The 20,175-nt window shown below is 27.6% G+C and overlaps 1 protein-coding gene across 1 annotated transcript in view; it reads right to left on the reverse strand.

The window, feature by feature from the left end:
- Positions 1–20,175, reverse strand: part of LOC136986765 (fibrillin-2-like) — a 115,070-nt gene that overhangs the window by 31,387 nt on the left and 63,508 nt on the right. Inside the window, exons 16-36 of the mRNA XM_067284364.1 lie at positions 19,996–20,121; positions 19,420–19,548; positions 18,056–18,196; positions 17,859–17,909; positions 17,587–17,715; positions 15,422–15,568; positions 13,681–13,761; positions 12,572–12,697; positions 12,182–12,307; positions 11,455–11,580; positions 8,387–8,512; positions 8,087–8,209; positions 6,442–6,567; positions 5,023–5,148; positions 4,835–4,957; positions 4,615–4,737; positions 4,238–4,363; positions 2,914–3,039; positions 2,375–2,497; positions 1,622–1,783; positions 729–797 (exon numbers count right to left, since the gene is read on the reverse strand). Of these exons, the coding sequence (XP_067140465.1) occupies positions 729–797; positions 1,622–1,783; positions 2,375–2,497; positions 2,914–3,039; positions 4,238–4,363; positions 4,615–4,737; positions 4,835–4,957; positions 5,023–5,148; positions 6,442–6,567; positions 8,087–8,209; positions 8,387–8,512; positions 11,455–11,580; positions 12,182–12,307; positions 12,572–12,697; positions 13,681–13,761; positions 15,422–15,568; positions 17,587–17,715; positions 17,859–17,909; positions 18,056–18,196; positions 19,420–19,548; positions 19,996–20,121 (2,535 nt within the window). The remainder of the gene's footprint in view (positions 1–728; positions 798–1,621; positions 1,784–2,374; positions 2,498–2,913; positions 3,040–4,237; positions 4,364–4,614; positions 4,738–4,834; positions 4,958–5,022; positions 5,149–6,441; positions 6,568–8,086; positions 8,210–8,386; positions 8,513–11,454; positions 11,581–12,181; positions 12,308–12,571; positions 12,698–13,680; positions 13,762–15,421; positions 15,569–17,586; positions 17,716–17,858; positions 17,910–18,055; positions 18,197–19,419; positions 19,549–19,995; positions 20,122–20,175) is intronic.

The raw sequence follows: 20,175 nt of genomic DNA on the forward strand, positions 1-20,175 counted from the left end.
AATGTTTTACTTAGGAAACTATGCTATAATCCATATTAAAATTATTAGTGTTAACCATATTTTTTTAACTTAATATTAACTAATTGGGCATTAAACAAAAGTTTTTAAATTGGATTTATGTTTGAGAGCTTTCTTATTGAGTATGTTGTTATATTTACGAGTAATACTATTTAATTTGCTATTCATCAACACTAACATTTTATCAACTATAATATATTCATAAATTATCCACTATTTTAATTAATCTTGACTTTTATCTGCCAAATACAGAACTTTATTAATATGTGCTTGCATTATTAATTTCAAATGAATTTACAATTTAAGAAAGAAATATTATGTTTATGTCTTTATAATGTAGATGTTGAAATATGGCTTTTATTTTATCTGATGAAAAAATAGTATTATAAACTAATGTAAAATAATTCAGAAAATAAATAAACACAAATGTATAAAGATATTTTACTGTAGATTTTCTTCAATGAGGTAAACTGTTTCTATTTCTCCGATATAATTTTTAAATAACTCCGAATAATGATTACTTATAAGTAATTTAAACATTTAAAGCCAATTTATGCAAAAATTAATCAGATTCATGACTGAACTACAAGATCAATAAATATTACTTCAATTGTAATGTACTTTCAAGATTACAATTGTTAATTTAAAATTAATTAATATATTTACTTTTCATATAACAATATAAATAAAAACCTCAATTAATTCTTTACCTTCTAGGACCACTGTGATTTGATTCGGTCGAAAACCTGGACCGCCGGGGCAAAGTTCTCTGTAGTCGGCTTTAAAATAAATCATTCGTAAAATTTTTTTAATAAACTTTTCCTTTTAAGTATTAAATTTTAAAATCATTTATCTAAATGGTAATATATATTTAATATTTTATTAAATTATTATTATTATAACAAGTATAATAAAGGTGGCCGGATGGCCAAGAAAATCGGGGTGTCGGCCTACTTCTTTCGGAAACACGCAATCGAATCTGGGCGAGTAACTCCAGAAATTTTTCTTTGGCTGTTTCTTCCCATCCCCGTCATCCAGTTACTTCCATTGTGGGCTTGGCCATGCCCACGAATATGAAAAAGGACCTTTTTAATGTCCATAGAGCAGAGAGAGCCCATAAGTAAAAGAATCTTTATTTTAAAATGAACTATTTTAAAAATGTAATTTGTATTGTCCATTTGCTAATATCATATTAATAAAAAAATGAATATATTACAGCAATGAAAATAACTTCTTTTGTGAAGCAATTGCAAATTCCTGATATTTATATTTTTATTATATTTCTTCTTCTATCTTTGACTATACAGTTGTTACTTTGTTAGTCTTGTTAGAAGAAAAAAGATAAACATATTCATTTCGTATAAGAATTTCATAAAAAAATAAATAATCATTCTCTTAATATAAAATAAAACGACTGATGGAAAGTTCAAAAACATTTCTGATGTAATAAATTATGACTTTAAACAGAAGAAACTAGTACCAATCATATAAAATCATCATCAGCTGCTTTAAATAATTAATAAAAAATATCTAAAACATATGCATTTTTAAAATAATTAATCTGTTTATTTAAAACCATTTTTAAACGTAATAAAGTACTCACTCGAGTTTACGACCGGACAGATCTCGCACAGGGCACCCCAGGCCGCACCCACCGTACAGCAACACGTCGCTTTCGTCATCTTCTCCCCTAATTCGGTATGACATATTCCTCTTCCATTGTAGCTCCCAGTGTAATCGAGAAAACATTTTCCTTCTCTTTTATCTAAAATTGATTATTATAAATTAGGAAGTGAAAATGTATAGAACAAATAAAATTATGCACTGAACCAATTTCAAAATAATAAAATAAATTGTTTTTCATTTGAAGATCATAAGTTGAGAGGCAAAATGGTTCAAGAACTCTCGGGCTAAAGTTCGTCCATAAGAATCAAACTTTTTGAAAAGAAGAATGTCATTACTATGGGAAAAAAACCCTTTAAAATTCAAATGTAATTGTTTTAATTTTTAAAGTTATTTTTTCTTGAATATATGTGTAATTTTTAAAATAAGAGAAATACACTTGCAAATTTGAAAAATATTTCTTGCTTCATATTTATCTAAATTATCAAAAAATACAATTTATTTATGTTTTGTAAAAATAAAAATATTTATTAAATATTATTTTTTTTTCTATAGATACAGATATTAATTTATCATTTTAATAAATATGCGCATGAAATATTTCCAAAATTATTCAGTTTGTCACAATACCATTTCTAATCAGCAAAAGTCTTAAGATAAAGGCAAAATTTTCTCACAAAATAATTGCCAGTGAATTAAATGTTTGAAAAAATTATATATTATAAATACTAACCGATACAGCCGGTACCGCTAGGAGCCAGCTCAAAATTTGGAGGACACTGGCAAATAAAAGATCCGGGAGTATTAACACACGTTCCGTATTGACATATTTGGGGATTTTCACATTCGTCGATATCTGAAATGTTTCAATAATGTTTTAAATATTAAAAATATTAGCTTAAAGTAATAGTTAATAGATTCTATTTTTAATTATTTATCAATTTCTAACTAATAAAAAACAGATTTTACACCTATTTAAATGATTGAAATAGTATATGAAATCCAATGTTAGCCTTCGATTTTTAATATATTATAATCGCATCAATGCTGTTTTATTGAAACACAAAAGTAGTTTTTAACAAAGAAGTTAGATGTTAAATGTCAGCATTTATGATTTACTTCTGAATTTTATATTTTAATTACTTACACTGATGATATGGTTGTCCTAATATTAACAGTGCAGGCTTTTAAGTAGAAAATAAAATACATTAAAGGAAGAAGTAAAAGGTATTATTTTTTGAGTAAGATAACGATAATCTAGAAATATCTTACCGGTGCAATTTCCTCCGGTCGAATCGAGTTGATATCCGGTATTGCATATGCATCTGAACATTCCGAATACATTTTCGCATTGTCCAAATACGCAAATATTATGGAACATTGTACATTCATCAATATCTATTCAAGAAATATAAAGAATATTTAAAACAATAGTTAACTATATTATTAGTTATTAGGCTTTTATGTCATACGAGGTAGCCTGATAGTTCAATTAATGTTAACTCGCTTAACATTAAACCTTTAAATTTTTAAAAAGCAGGTAAATTTATAAAACTACTAAAAAAATTAAAATGTAAATTTAAATTTGATTATTTTTTGTGTGAAAAAACACTAAAGCAATTTCTATAGTTATGTCGCAAAAGAAAGATGAGTTGCAATTAATTGAAAAAATTTTAATTAAGGGTTAAAAATGCAGGAAAAATTTATTATTAAAAATAAAATATAAACCAAAACTAAATCTGTATATCTGTATTCTGTATATAACCAAAGGTTATTATTCAAAATTCGAACTTAAAGTACAGTCTCTTAGCATAAAGAACTGTTAAAGAACAGTTGCTATGTGACTTTTGACTCAGACTTGAAGAGGTGGCTATTCAAGTCTGAGTCAAAAGGGAACTCTTTTTGTGTCTTCTATCTCTACACGAAGTCTTTCCTTTTCCTTTGTTAATCCTTCCCACAAATTCATGCAGAGTCCACAGATGGTACTTTTGAGAAACGAATTGTAGACCCCATCTGTGATCTACTTACATGCTGCTTCTTTGTAAAAAGTGTCGGTTTCAGTTTCGGGAGGACGGAACATTTTGCTTTTAATACGTATACAGATATACAGATTATTAGTACGTTAAAATTACAAATGTTGCAATTAATTAATTAATAATAAACATTAATTAATAATAAAAATCTATTAATACGAGAAATTTACCAAAAATACCAACTAAAAATTTATAGATAGATATAAAAACTAAACTTTTTAAATTATGATTCATATTCTATGTTTTGTATTATAATATATTTTTTAAATACAGATTTTATACGTTTTGGTACTCTCAAACAATGATTTATATTTATCAATGTGCAAATTGTAATACCTGTATCTACATAACTATAAAATTTTGCATAAAAAGGGGGAAAAATATATTTTAAAAATAACATGATTTTAAATGATTCGTGTAAGTTTTAATGCATTACAAAGAATTTCTGATGCAATTTTAAATTAATAACCATTTGTTTATTTCACTTCAAAAATAATTATCTAAAATTAAATTTAAAGCCTTTGTTTGTTCCAGATATTTGAGCATAAAATTTTTAATCTCACCTATGCAATTTCTTTCATTATCTTCTGGTGAAAATCCCATATCACATTCACAACGATACCCTCCGGGATAGTTGAGACATTGTCCATTTTCACAAAGAGCGGGATTTAAACTGCATTCGTCGACGTCTAAAAGTTAAATAGATCTTTTTGTTTTTATGCTAATTTGTATACTTTTGAAATCATCCTTGTGTGATATTTTTATGAAATTATTGCCATTATGTTATGTGGAATTATTTAATTTACTTTTCATTCAAATAAGAATAATAAACAATAAAATATTTAATAAATCTTTATCTTCGATGAATAAAATAACAATAATTTATTTTTCAGTAGGAATATAAAAGATTAAATGTAAATAACAATATTTTGAAATGTACCTCTACATATCTGACCATTTCCTGTAAATCCTTCATCACAAGTACATTTGTAGGAACCATCGGTATTGATGCAAGCCGCATCGGGATCACAGCCACCGTTATCTCGTAAGCATTCGTTTATATCTATAAATATTTTAATAATATATTTTTAAAGGTTAAAAATGGATAAATTTAATTTTAAAATCTTAAATTTAAATGAGTTTGTTTAATCTTAAGATACCTCGACACGTTATGCCATCTCCACGAAAACCATCTATGCAATGACACTGATAAGACCCTAAAGTATTAATGCATTCTGCATGATCGTCACATTCTGCAGTTCCAAGATCACACTCATTATGATCTACAACAAAAAGAATCAAAACTTATATAAAATCAAAATACTTGTTTAAAATTATAGAAACTCACCGGTGCATCCCTGTTCATTTGTTTTCACGGAGAATCCGACGTCGCAATGACAAACGTACGAGCCAACAGTATTTTCACAACGACCATTTAAACATACATTGGGATTCAAAGCACATTCATTAATGTCTGTGAATACAAGAAATAATTATTAATTTAAATATATATGATATGATTAAGTTATAATAAAAATAATAATTCTAGGGATGTAGCTACGAGGTGGCATTTCCCACACTAATGTTTTTCTGTCCTTCACTCTCTATAGGTTTTCACTGCCGACCCACACAAGTTTAAAAATAAATAGCATAAAAAAAAACTCATGAGATGAAACAGAAAACAGGCACACCAGAATCAAATACTAAACAATATAAACCACCATTGAGGTAAATAAGAAAATTTAATATTTGTTCTTCTTCAAAACAAGTATTAAACTTCGAATACTTGTTTTTTTATTGAGCATTGCAGTGTGTATCACTAGTTTGCATACGGCAGCTCCAGTGGCATACGGTGGTGACATTTGATGATAGAGAAGCTGTGCCAGCCCTGGATAGAATCATTGGAAGTGTTATACAATATTTTGGTGTGTAGCATCCATGAGCTAAACCACATGAGGTTGATGCTCTGTAAAGTGCATGTAGGAATGCCTGTAATTTGGCTGCTTTACACACCATTCAAATATTTTCATCATGAAAGCTATCCCTTATTCGACAATACAGTGCTTCCATTGGGAATACGCATATACAAATTTATATTTGAATGTACAATAGAATCTTATCATTTTTTTTAACATGTAGTATAGAAATTTGTAATAAGACACATAATGCGATTATAATAAAATATTAATTTTAATTAATTCAAAGTATGTTAAAATATGAAAATAATTGCACAATATGTATTTATATTTTATAAAATACAAGGGAAGCAGTGTTTGCACAGGATGGCTCCTTAAACAATAATGTGTTGCTAGCAGTCTTGAACTATTGCATTCTTATGGTAGCTTACCATAACCTATACTAACTTTATGTAAGCCATCAGCAATGTAGGTGATCCACACACACACAAATTTCTGGTTATATCCCCAAATTCCAATAATATTGCTTTATGAAACAAAGCAAGCTTTTGTCGTATGATACAGTTCTTTGTATTGATAACTATTTATTCAAAATTCATTTTGCCAGTTTGTCAATGTAAAATTATACATCAATAAAACTGATAAAATGGTCTTACTTTTGTATAATTTCATGAAAAATTATATAATTGATAAGCATTATTAATCAAGAATTAAATGCAAAATACTTTAAAATAATATCCAATTTACTAATATTAGTTAAATATTATGAAAAGACGATTCCTGAATTAATTTATTTATACCAATTATTCCTTATATAAATTGAATAAAGTAAAACAGTTTAAAGTTTCTACCTTGGCAAGATTTCTCATCTGGAGATGGAATTAATCCATCAACGCAGGTACAATAATAAGAACCTATAGTATTATCACATTTTCCACCGTTACAAACATTATCACTCTCTCTGCATTCGTCAATATCTGAAAGTAAAATTAGGTTACATGAAGTTATACAAATTTTAAAATTAATGTTTCAATTAAATTTTTAAATTAGTTCTTGGTATGATTCATTAATAATAATAATAATAATAATACGCACAAAATGTACTACAACAGAGCCATAATCACAGATAAAACAATTTACCACAACAGACCACACATCACACTCATTGACAAACACAATAAAATCACATACATTATAGACATATCCATTCCAAACACTCATAATATACAAAAGTATGCACTGAAAAAATTAGCAAGTACACAGATCTCACCCAGGAAAAAAGGCATCTGTGGAGGATGAATTGGGTGTTTATTATACCTGTTGTTCTCTCCTCTACAGGTGTGATACCACACACACTACACAAAAGCCTGGGCACATTACAATTGAATAGAAACACATCACACTACAGAAGGTCACTATATTGAATACATGTCATATTGTGAGAAAATTCCTGAATACACACACACACACACACACTGATACACTTCTTTAATTTCTGTTTTGGTTACTATGCCTTGACTTTGGTCCGACATGGTACACAGCCACCGGTGTTAATCAAGTATATCTCACTTAACCCAATATAATAATAATAATAAGTTGACAAAACTGCATCAAACAGCTGGTTAGCTGAGGGATGCTTCTTTGGGGAGACAGAAGGATTCATGATTGCCATATGGGATCAGGTCATAAATACTAAAAACTACAGACACACATACTCAAAGATGCAACACTCACAAATGACACATGCAGAAAATGTCACCTCATGCCAGAAACTAAACGATACATCACTTCTGGTTGCAAGCTCTTGGTACAGACAGATTATTTACATAGACACAATCAAGTAGCAAATATAATACACCGAGAGCTTGCAAAGAAACACAAATTATTAGATATCCACGAGCCATACTACAAATACATTCCACAGACAGTATTGGAAAACAACATGCACAAAATGTACTACGACAGAGCCATAATCACAGATAAAACAATTTACCACAACAGACCAGACATCACATTCATTGACAAACACAATAAAATCACATACATTAGAGACATATCCATTCCAAACCCTCACAATGTGCAAAACACATTCACTGAAAAAATTACCAGGTACACAGAACTCGTCCAGGAAATAAGACATCTGTAGAGGATGGATAGAGTGCTTATTGTACCTGTTGTTCTCTCCTCTACAGGTATGATACCACACACACTACACAAAAGCCTGGGAACATTACAATTGAATAGAAATACATACATCACACTATAGAAAGCCACTGTATTGAATACGTGCCATATTGTTAGGAAATTCCTGAATACAGACACTGACACACTTATTTAATTTTAGTATTGTTTGGGTTGCTATGCCTTGACTCTGGCCCAGCATAGTACATATTATTATTATTAATAATTTAAAAGTTAAATTATAACATGATAATGTTTTAAATAATATTTCATAAAATGTTATTTCTGAATACCCGTTTAATAATAATTATTTACCTCCACAACTTCTGCCATCGGGAAGCAACATATAACCTACTTCACATGCACAAGAATAACTTCCCGGTGTATTAATGCATTGCGATTGGCAGTTTCCATTATTTTCGGCACATTCGTCAATATCTGTACATAATTAAAATATATATAAATTGTATATATTTTAAAATTTCTATAGATCATTTTAGTTTTACTTATTTATTCAAAATAAATTGAGAAATCATAATATAATACGATTTAAAATTATTCATTTGAAAATTAAAATTTTATTAATTATGTATTAAAAATAGAAATTATAAATACCTTCACAGCTACTAAGTATAGGTGTTTGCTGATATCCATCATTACACACACACTGATAAGTTCCCATCATATTTTCACAAACTCCATTGGAACAAATACCACTTGTTCGACTACATTCGTCGATATCTGCATGATAAATTCAAGTATGTCGTTTTTAAAATCTAAGAATATTTATTTTAATAATTTAAACTGTTTCTAAAATACAATTTAAATAATTTAAAGTATATTAATAAGTATATTTCACAAAAACGTATTGAAACTTGATAACAATAGAAAACTAAGTTTACCATTAAAGCCATAATACACATTAATCAGTGTGAAATTTTTATTTTTCTTAAACATTTTACATTCTAATGAGCAAACTATTATAAATTGTATTTATATAAAAAAATTTGTGTTTAATTTTAAGTATTTATTAATTGTTTAGAATCTGCAAGACAGTTATTAAATCTAAATATATTGTTACATAAATTATTCACAATAATTGTATTTCAGTTCTTTAGTCTGCTTATAAAATAATGAAAAATACATTACTGCATTACGCAAACAATAGTAGAACAGACCTTGCACAAAGTTTATTTTAACTGACATATATATAAAATACTATGTATAAAATAAATATTCAAATATATTCTACATTTCTGTACAGAATAATGGAAAATTATTTTTCTTGCTGATATATTAGTAACCGACTGGGGCCACAAAGACTGGACCTGAGTACAATACACTGTCTGGACATAGATTTACCTTTGATTACAGAAACTATAATTCTACATGCAATTGTAACACATTTTACTGACTTTCATAAAATGATATTCTTATGGGGAGGACAGTGTTGTGGAGTCTGATGTTTTAGAGCGGAGTCGGAGTAGGTAAAATTCTTTTGACTTCGGTGACTCCGAACCCGAATTTTACTGTTGGTAAAATGCAAAGTATGAAAATATTTTAAAATTAGTATATAAAGAAATTTCTTAGAAAACACGCACTTTGTCAAATTTAGATATCAAAATATATTCACCTATAAAGGCCATTTCATACCAAAATTTTGTGTGTATCACATGTCACAAGCTCTATACTTTCTGAAAACAGCTTTTTCAATTTAAACAAATATTTCACATTGCCTAGAATACTATTCTCTATATGAAGCACACCAGGCTAAGTATGTTTTTGCAAGTTACCAATAAAAATTACAAAACATGGTGCAATACTCGACTGACTTTGCATTTGTAAAAGGATATTAATATAACTTCAAACAAATATCTTAAACTTTATATTATATAAGTTTTTGCTATGCAAATCAAAATCATGTGAAAAAAATTAAAATTGAATAGTGTATGAACCACTCAAGAAGCAAATAATTTTTTCAATGTGCTAGTTTATCGATTGATTGGTTTTAGATACTGGTATGCAACATGATCTGCAATCAAGGGAATGTGCCTTTCAGGTGGTGTTTTGAGGGAAGTTGCCCCTATTTAAATATTATCGATGCAAAGCAAACCCAGAAAATAAACCAGCCAGCCCGTCGGCCCAAACCAACTACCACTGTTTAAGAATTGAATCCGCTTAGCTACTGGTACACTACAGGTGTTGGATGAAGAAGATATACACGTGGTTCCTATGTGGAAAATTTTTTGCAGCAATCGTGACTGGGATTTGATCCCGGATCCTTTGCAATGACAGTCTATACTGCTCAGTCAATTTGTTGAAAGTTCCACTATGTGACTGTTGTTTAAGCAAGAATGTGAAATGCAGAGACAATAATAAAAGTTTATGACTTTGAAGTTTCGAGCTTATTTTTACCAACGGAAACTTGCAATAAAAAATTTCATTTCAAATGCCGTCATTTCTATTCTGTGCAATATTTTTTATCTCAGATGCTTTTCTTTGGATATCAATTTCTTTTGACAAATTAACTTTAAATTATTTTTCACTGTCTTTCCTATTATAACTATTTATTATTGCTTCTATAACATAATTTGGTCTTAAAAGTCAATAGAAACACAACTGAGATCAGAATTTAACTGCAACAAACTAAACAAGGAAGCAAAAACTGCAAAATGTAATTAATAGGAAAGTTCTGGCTTTCTAATTCACTGGTTTCATTTCTAGGAGCAGAATTGTATGCGTCGATTCAAGATGACTGGTATTTTTTTCCTAAATTCATGTTTTAAAATTCTACGATATACTTGAGTTTAGTCAACTGTCAGTTGGAAATTAACTATTCTCGTAAAAGCCGAAGCGAGAAAAACTATTTTGCAAATCAATTTATTATGTCATTCATTAATCAAATTGTTGTTTTTTTTTCCATTTATTGTATTTAAATCTTTTCTTTAAAATGATTAAATTTAAATTAATTTTTTATAATTAACTAACAGAAGTGGAATTTGTTTAGCTGATTGAGATGAATGATTCTTTATGTACGCGAAAGTTTTTCCAAGGTAAATTTGTTATATCCATTTTTTGATTCTCACCACAAATTTTAAGTATGACTTTTTATAGAGAAATTTAAGATAAAAATATTCGAATACTCAGTTGCATCTTCTTTATTAAAGGAATCGTAGTGTGAAAAATCGGAATCGGACATTTCAAATTTGTTGAACTATTTGTTTACCGACTCCACCACACTGGTGGAGGAAGATGTATTTATTTCTAATGCTTACAGTCAATTGTACACACATGAATAAAATAGTATATCTAGCCTAAAATGTATAATAGAAAATATATTTTAAATTATTTTACAGTTCAAATCCATAGAAATCACCAATGTAAAACTGATTAAATAGGTATGTATATGAGAAATTGTATGTGCATGTGTTGGGAAAATAGAAAACTATTACTATCAATACATTATGAATGTCTACTCACCATCAATAAATTTAGAAAAATTACTAAAAGCACTCTCTATGCATTAAAATTTCTATTATTGTCACTAATTAAAATAACAGTAAACCTAAATTAAATTGTTTTCAATGTAACTCACTAATAATTTTCTGATTCATATAGTTTATTTCAATTACTGTTATACATTAGAAATTTATCCTCAATATAAAATAATTAAATAAATTTACCTTTACACGATCTACCATTAGGCGATAACTCGTGACCAGCGGGACATTCACAAAAAAAAGAGCCAGCCGTATTGATGCAAGTTCCACCACGACATATACCACGAATTCTTGTACATTCGTTAATATCTACATATATAAATTTGAAAAATAAAAAAGTATACAGTATTTGTATGCTTAATTTGTTTAGATTAATTTATAATTATAAAAGTTTTAGAGTGGCATTTATTATTATAGAAGAATAAGCAATTCAATATGATGCAATACAGAATATGTTTTTATTAAAAAAAAAACAAATTAAAGTATTTTAATGAATTAAAACATATATATACAAAAGATTACTTCAACTACATTTTAATACAATAACGTTTTTAAAATTTAACTATAATATGAAGCAATTAAAAATTAAAAAATGTCTTTTTAAACATCTTTTTAGTTATTCTACCAAATAAAATTAAAAGAACAGTATTAAAATAATCAAGTGTTAACTTATTAATGATGGGATATCAAGGAATAAATGACAGCTAAGTTAATTTTTCTCCAAATAACTTTAAATATACATTAAAATTTAATATACTATTATTATATACAAATAATATTTCCTTATAACACCAATTATAAGTAAATAATTAGTAATTAAGCTTTGATAAATATAACTGTAGAATGAAAATCCCTTATTAATACAAATGCAATAAACTCGGTGTTAATAAATTTGTTTATTTTATATTACCCATGCACATTTGCATCATCATACTGTCTTCATATCCGTCGTGACAATCGCATCGAAAAGAACCAGCCGTATTTCTACACGTTCCGCTACCGCATACGTTGTGTGCAATTGTACATTCGTTGATATCTAACAAATACAAAATTAACAAATCGTTATTGATACATATGTAATATGTAATAAAATATAAAAATCGTTAACAATAAATAAATTTATATCATACAAATAAAATGCTTCAAGTCTGAGAAATAAATTTACTACTAATTAAATTTTCACATTAAATGGTATTATTATGCTTGAATTAAACGAATTTCTCATTAACTTATTTTTGATTTTGTTTATCTTACATTTGTTAAATTAGATATGTAGTGGAGCACGTAATTATTGCTTTACCTGTGCAATTTAATCCGTCGGAGTCCAATGCATATCCGGGATTACACTGACAATTGTAACTTCCAATTGAATTTCTACAACGTCCGTTTTGACATATATTTGGAAAATGGACACACTCGTTGATGTCTATAATAAAAATTAAACATTTAGTTTGAAAGTTATGCCAATCTGAAGGAAAAATGTCATTAATAAACTTATTTTACAGATATAAAGAAAAATGATTCTATAATCTTAAAATAACTATCAGACTCACACAACAGATTTGGTAGTATTTTTTTTATCAATACAATATATTTTTCTTGCATGTGGGCTCTATAGATATCGTGTATACTTTAGTAAGAATTCATACAAAATTTAAAGGAGAAATTTAATTAATAAAAAAATTCCATCTGCAGTATCATAACTGACTTCAAAGCAGAATACTTACAAATTTTATTTGTCTACCTTCATCGATGTTATTTTTATTAATGTAATATTTTTCAATTTATCTACTTAATGTCAATAAAAAAAATTAAATAAGCTCTTTCGTGGCTCAAAATATGTTCTTTCATTAGCAATAAGCAGGTAAGATTTTTTTTCCTGTTTTATCACATTCTGAGTTTTACACAAAATATTTTTTTAAATAATCATCATTTAGGTTGCTAGAAAAATTATTGAAAAAATCGTTTAATATATTTCAAATTAAAATGGAAGATGGTATATTTCATATTTTAATACATGGAAGAAACTAAATCATCTTCATTCTTCCATCTTGCAAAGAAAAACTGTTTTATTCCTGGTGATTGGACAAGATGGAAGAATGGAGACAAGTTAGTTTCTTCCATATTTTAAATTCATTCAATATATTATTAACTTTTACATGTATAAAAACATCATTAACATAGTTTGAATGATTTATGACTTTATATTAAATTACTTGTTAGTCTATCTATTTTTAATTAGTATGACTTAGGTTTCATTTTATGTACGAACTATCTTCATAGATATAAAGAAGAATCTATTTTCACATTTTTTATATTAATAGTGATTATTTCAGAAATCACATAAAAATTCTTCTATTTTATTAAAAATAGCAATACTACAGTAAAAATAATAAGTTTTCCTCTAACCTGTAAGAAATCCTATTTCGCCACGAGCTCTCCCGTCGAAAGCAAATCCAATTCCTTTTATACATAATTCTTTGAAAGCATCTGTTAAAACAAATATATAAACTTAATGCTACCATAATAATACATAATATATTATAGTAATCTATTATAATATTGAGGATTCAAAAAATAAGTTTAAATTTAAATAAGTTACATTTTTTAAAACTGTTTTAATACATGTGTTAAATAATTATCGTGTGTGTAATTTAGAACTTACAAACAATGCTGGAATTTAAATTTTTATATATCCAAGTTTATAGATTTTAGTTTCCAGGAACCATTAAAATATGTCTGTATATACATATTTGTATACACAGACATATTTTAAAGCTGTTTTTTACAAAACATTTTTGCCATTTATTTGAATAAATCTACTTTTCAGCTGATAATTTTAAACATTATCTGGGCACAAATAATTTTAATTTAATTTTAATCTATATTTAATTTTTTGCTACTTCAACGTTATAATTCAAGATTAGAATCATAGAATATTGTCCATTACTACAGAAAGCTTCAATTAACTGTAGAAATTCTATTTATCATTATTTAAATGTTTTCAAATTCTTTAATTCTACACTTTCGGGAACCTCTTGCCGGTGTCGGACAATGATGCGCATGTCTGATCAACCAGCTGCATCGCGAAGCATTCGATTTCGATTTAAAAATAATTCGTTCCATTATTCGATCTGCGTTCCTAGTTTTTTAACCGTCTGAAGAAGAACTACCAAGTTCGAAAACGTTAACGACGATTTTTCGTTTTGTGTCCAACACCGGCAAGAGGTTCCCGAAAGTGTGGTTTACATCCCCAGTGTTCCATGATTGTATGTAGATACTTCTTTAATTCTTTTAATACATTGTCTTTAAATGCTGTTCTTTAGCTTAAATCTAGAAAGTACACTGACAAGGACAATTCTATTTCCAGATTTAAACTAAAGAACATTCTTAACAAAGATTAATGTTTCTGGGACATTACAGAATTCTTATTAAGTTAGTGTTGACAGAAGTCCTCTAATCTTGCATTTTAGTTAGGATTCCTTGATTTATCTCTTTATGCCAATATAATTCCTTAACTATTTCTCCATTTTCCTCATATTTCTACAATGCTTCTCAAACGATTTTGTTAAATAGAACTCAATAATAATTTCTGCTGATTTTTATGTCAATAAGCAAGAGAATTAAGATGGGACTTAAGTTAGATATCCTGGAATAGTTCTCACTTACATCTTCAGAAACTTATTACTGAATCTTTTGTAATAAATTTTGTTAGCATTTTTTTATCTTTTCTCCCCTGAAAATTAAAGGAAACATACTCTTATCTTGTGTTTTCATTCATAGTCATGCACTTATCTATGCAAAACAATAAAGCCCTTACAAAATGTATAAACTTAAGAGGAAAACATATTCAATTATTGTCATCTTAACAAAACTCGCTTATATTTATCCTCATCCTTAACTGATTCAATTAAGAAAAAATTTCCTAATTAATCAATTGTATTAGTTAAGAGTATAGATCAACATCTTTAACACTTTTTCCAGCAACACTCCACTTTATTCAAACAATGTTAAAGGTGTTGCTTACTCTAAACTAGTTCCATCTTTCATAGAAGCATTTTTAACGGTATGGATCTCCATACAATTTCTTTCAATCTCATTAACATATTTTTAAATTACTTTAACTCGATATACTGTATTAATATTTTACCCGTTCCTGGTCTGGGACAAGGTTCGCAAGTGTGACCCCACGCTTGGCCGATGGAACAGCAACATAACATTTTGCGATAGAGGCCATCAAAAGGTTTGTTGCAACGTCCTTTAGTAAACTGTGCAAAGCATAGTTCTTCACGTAAATCTAGAATAAATAAATAAAAACCATATTATTAATTATTTATTTCATTAAATAGAACTTTTTAAAAATATAGGCCTAAATTAGGCTATTCAATCTTTTTCAATATTTGGTGGATTGAACTAGCATGGTTTAAACCACCATGTGCTTTATTTTGTTACAGAAACAGTAAATTTATGTTAAAAAGTTTAAATTAATTTATCAGAATAATCAGTTTTATATAACACACTTAATTTCAAACTAAAGGTAAATATATTAAAAATAAAATTCTAATTTTGTTTGTTTCACAACAGATATTTTAATATCTAGCATAAGTGGAATTGTCCATTGCTTTATAATTAAAAATGCTTTAAAAATAAAAACTAAATCGAATAAAAAAGACTAAAAATAATAAAAAAAATCCAGTTAAAAATATCTAACAAGATAAAAATGAGTTATGCTTTCAAAGCTTTCTCCTAATAAGTATCAATAGTAGGATTGTTTGTATGTACTGTGGGAAACGTCACCCTCCAAATCTTAACAGTCGTAACGAACCCCAGGTGGTAAGAGTTCCTTCCTGGAACGGGACCGGACTCACCCAGTAAGAACTCTACAGTCAGTTGTTCTGTGTTAGCCACGCCATTGAATCGTGTAACTGTTACGCGAGCAGAAAATAAACTTAGTTTTTGTTACGATTCATCTCATTCGTTTTAATCGTGCGCAGTGACGAGAAGCAAAGTAATAGCAGTAAAAACACTACAGTACTATTGATATTGTAATATTTAGTTTTCGGAAATAATTTTATCTTTAATTCACTTTTTATTAATTGTAATAACATATGAAAGTCAAATAAATTTGTGGGATCTTTTTATCTACTTTATTATTAAAAAAACGTTTTATTTCTGTTTTAAATCTTACCAAAAGAGTGGTTAATAAAATTTTTGTGGTGTGCGATTAGTCCGTATTTAATGATTATAATAGCCAATTTAGTAATTATAGGAATGTATAAGCATAATAACAAACGTACTAAAAGTATTTCTCATTGATTGATTAATAAATCCCTTTTTATTTTGTGTAAGTTTAAAAATATAAATTTAAAAATTTTCTTGTAAGTGAATCTATACAGCTAATCAAAGACTGGAAATTAAAGCAAACAAAATAAAAAAAACGTAAAGTTAATATGGAATATCTTCAATATTATCTAAAAGAAAATATAATGCTTGCAAATGTCAGTTTACTCTATCAGTAATTAAGTTCTTCCAGAGCCAATTTAAAAATATTTTGAATATAATAAACTTGCTACCAAATAAAGGAATACGAAAACTATTTTATTAAATACACAAATAGAAAATAAACATTGTCAAAATAAATAATATTGATATTGATAATATATTTGTTATCTGATAATTAATGTAATTAATGCAATAACTTTCTATTTTGTTCCCCTTTTTTGAGATTGAGGTTGAAATTTATGTATAAAACTGAATTTGACAACTAATTTTACAAATTCATCCAAAGAGCCAAAAATAATAGAAAGTCAAACTTTAAAACTAAAATAGAAAACTTTCTACTCAAATTAATTTCCAAAAATATTAAACTGGATGAAGTCTTCTACATCCAATAAAGAAGATTCATTAATTGCAATGTCAATGATTTGTAAAATATTTTCTCAAAGCAGAATAAGTTCATTGTACAGTAAAACTTGAGAGGCAAAATCTATGAAACAGAAACTTGTGAAAGCCTAAAAATTACATTTATTTCAATAATACCATCAAATTTCCCCGTAAAATAGCCTGTGTAGAGCCTGTGAAAACAAATGGAAAGCTACACGTATCATATTTTGATATTAATTCACATTAGTTAGAACCTATCGGAAACAAGCTTAAATAAGTATTGAATCAAAAAGCCTGGCAAAAAGCAAAAAAGATTGATTGACTTAAATTAATCTGAATTGAAATCTATCAATTTCAATTCAAATTAATATAATGTAAAAAATGAAAAGTAGGGTTTAAATAGATTAATATTATTTACAGTTAACTGCATACCAATGCATTTTGTTTTGCTAGGATCCAATATCAGTCCAGGAGGGCAATTGCAGACATACGATCCATCGGTATTTACACACAACCCACCTCCCTGACATATGTTTGTATATACTTCACATTCATTAATATCTAAAATAAATGCAAAAATGAATATATTATATACATGTGCATGTTTCAAAATGTTGGTAAATATTTTAAAAAATGTTTATATTATTTAAATGAAAATTATTACAGATTTAAATTTGTAAATTAATTTAAATATAAAAATTTACCTGTACATGTTGCACCATCTAACATAGCATAACCTCTTGGACATCTTAAATCTATATAACATAGAACAAGCTATTATTATATTAAAATAGTTTTATATGTTTGAACAGCAGATTATGAACAAAAAATTTAATTTTACAAAATGGCCTTAATTTTTAAATGCATTACAATATATCTTTTTAAATATTTGAATGCTTACCACTGTCAGAACATAATATACAAGGACTTCCCCAGGCTTTACCAATGCCTCCACAACATTCTGATTTCAGCATTGGTATTTTCACATCATTTTCACATTGACCATCTTTGATAGAAAGCCAACATGATGCTTTCCTGTTATCTACAATTTAAATAAAATAAATAAATAAATAAATATATATATATATATTTATATATATGTGTCACAGGGATATGATAAAAGTGGGGATCTGGTCAAATCCCTAAGGAATATGATCAATTTACTGAAGATGTTTAAAATGACAAATCTATACAGTCATTTTCCTAAAAAAGTAAGTGATTTGATCAAATCTCTGTACTATTTTAGTGAAAAGATAAAATAAACAAGTCAGGACTTGCATAGCACCGCTTGCGCTAGTTACCCGCCCATTCATGTAACATTTGTAAAAATCCAGTACACGCAATATGTGGAAATAGTGTAGAAGAAGAAGGATGTGGATCGAAAATTTTATGCTACTTATGCTGAAAAGAAAAGTATAGATCAAAGGGAACATGCCGCAAAATACCTAAAAATATCAGCTGAAACAGTGGAAGATTTTTCATTGAAAAAATTTAAGGACGTGTTAGTGAATTCCACAGTTTTGGTTGATGTACCTAAGGTAGATAGAGGTCCATTAGATGAAAATAATATTATGGGGATAGTATTAGATAAAAAAATGGTTTATACCAAATTGGTACTTCAGCTGGCATTATAAAAGATTGGCTTCCTAGAAACGCTCTTCAAATAGCTACAACCACATTTACCGAAACCGTCCCACCGATAAAGCTACGTTTGCAAGAAATTGCTGGAAAATTATCTTTATTCAGAGGTCAAGGGTTTAAGAAATGTTCCTGTGAAATATCCAAGGTACAATGCAAAACAAATAGATGTGCCTGTAAAAACAAATAACATCCTCTGTAACTCCAGGTGCCGCAAATCTACGTGTTTCAATAAAAACAAATAAACTTGGCATTATCTCTATCTTTTCATATAAGTACTTCTTACTTTGTTGATTCGTTTTTTGTCATTTCACAAAACCAGTTTAGAGATTTGATCAAATCACTTCATTTAATTAGGAAAATGTCAATATCGAACCTTTATTTTAACATCTTCAGTAAATTGACCAAATCCCCACTTTTATCATATCCCTGCGACATATATAAACCAATTTGATGCAAAAAAGTAAATAAAAGTTCATCTAAACTGAATATTTAAAATACTTTTGCATGCTATTACAAATTTTGATATTAAAAGTAAGAATATTCATTTAAAGAAAAAGTTTTAATGTAAACAATGTAATTAGAAATACCAAAAAGAGATTTCATTATAATATACGAATACATTACCAATACAAATATTTCTTGTTGCGTCCAAAGTTGAGCCTGGTTCACACTCACATCGATAACTTCCTAATGTATTAATACAAGTTCCACCAATACAAATTTCTTGACCCGGTTCCTTACATTCATCAATATCTGTAATATGAAAATTTTAATTAATAAATAATCCAAAGTAACTAAATATTTATGCAAAATTAAATTCAAAGAAATATGATAAACCATATTTTTCTTTCAATTTTTTTAATATTAAATATTTAAAAAATTATGAAAGTATGTAAAATGTTTGACACTATCTTAGTGAAGACTCGAGAGACAAAACTGCTAGTTTACGGATACAAAAAATAAATTATTTTGAAAACTTTTCACTCACTTTAAGCCATCTTTAGTGTTAAATTGGGTAAGATTAGAGAAATGCTAATTTATTCAACCCAGTTAATGGGTTAATAATTTATTCATCCCAATAATAAATAAACATATTTAACTGTTTCAATTCTATAAATATTTTTAATTAGATTGTTTAATTATAAATAAATAAAATCAATTTTAACTAATTTTTATATAAAGATATTAAAATAAACAAACCTTCGCACATATTAGTTTGAGTATTATGCCGAAATCCCGTAGGGCAGGTGCACTGAAAACTTCCCGGAGTATTGCGGCACTGCCCGTTATCACAGAGAAGTAAATTTATTGCACACTCGTTAATGTCTGAAAGTTAAAAAAATATTTAAAAAACTTCTGAATTATTCTAGTACTTCAATT

This window comes from Centruroides vittatus, unplaced genomic scaffold (genome assembly GCF_030686945.1).
Source record: "Centruroides vittatus isolate TY-2023 unplaced genomic scaffold, ASM3068694v2 scaffold_1172, whole genome shotgun sequence".
NCBI lineage: Eukaryota > Metazoa > Arthropoda > Arachnida > Scorpiones > Buthidae > Centruroides > Centruroides vittatus.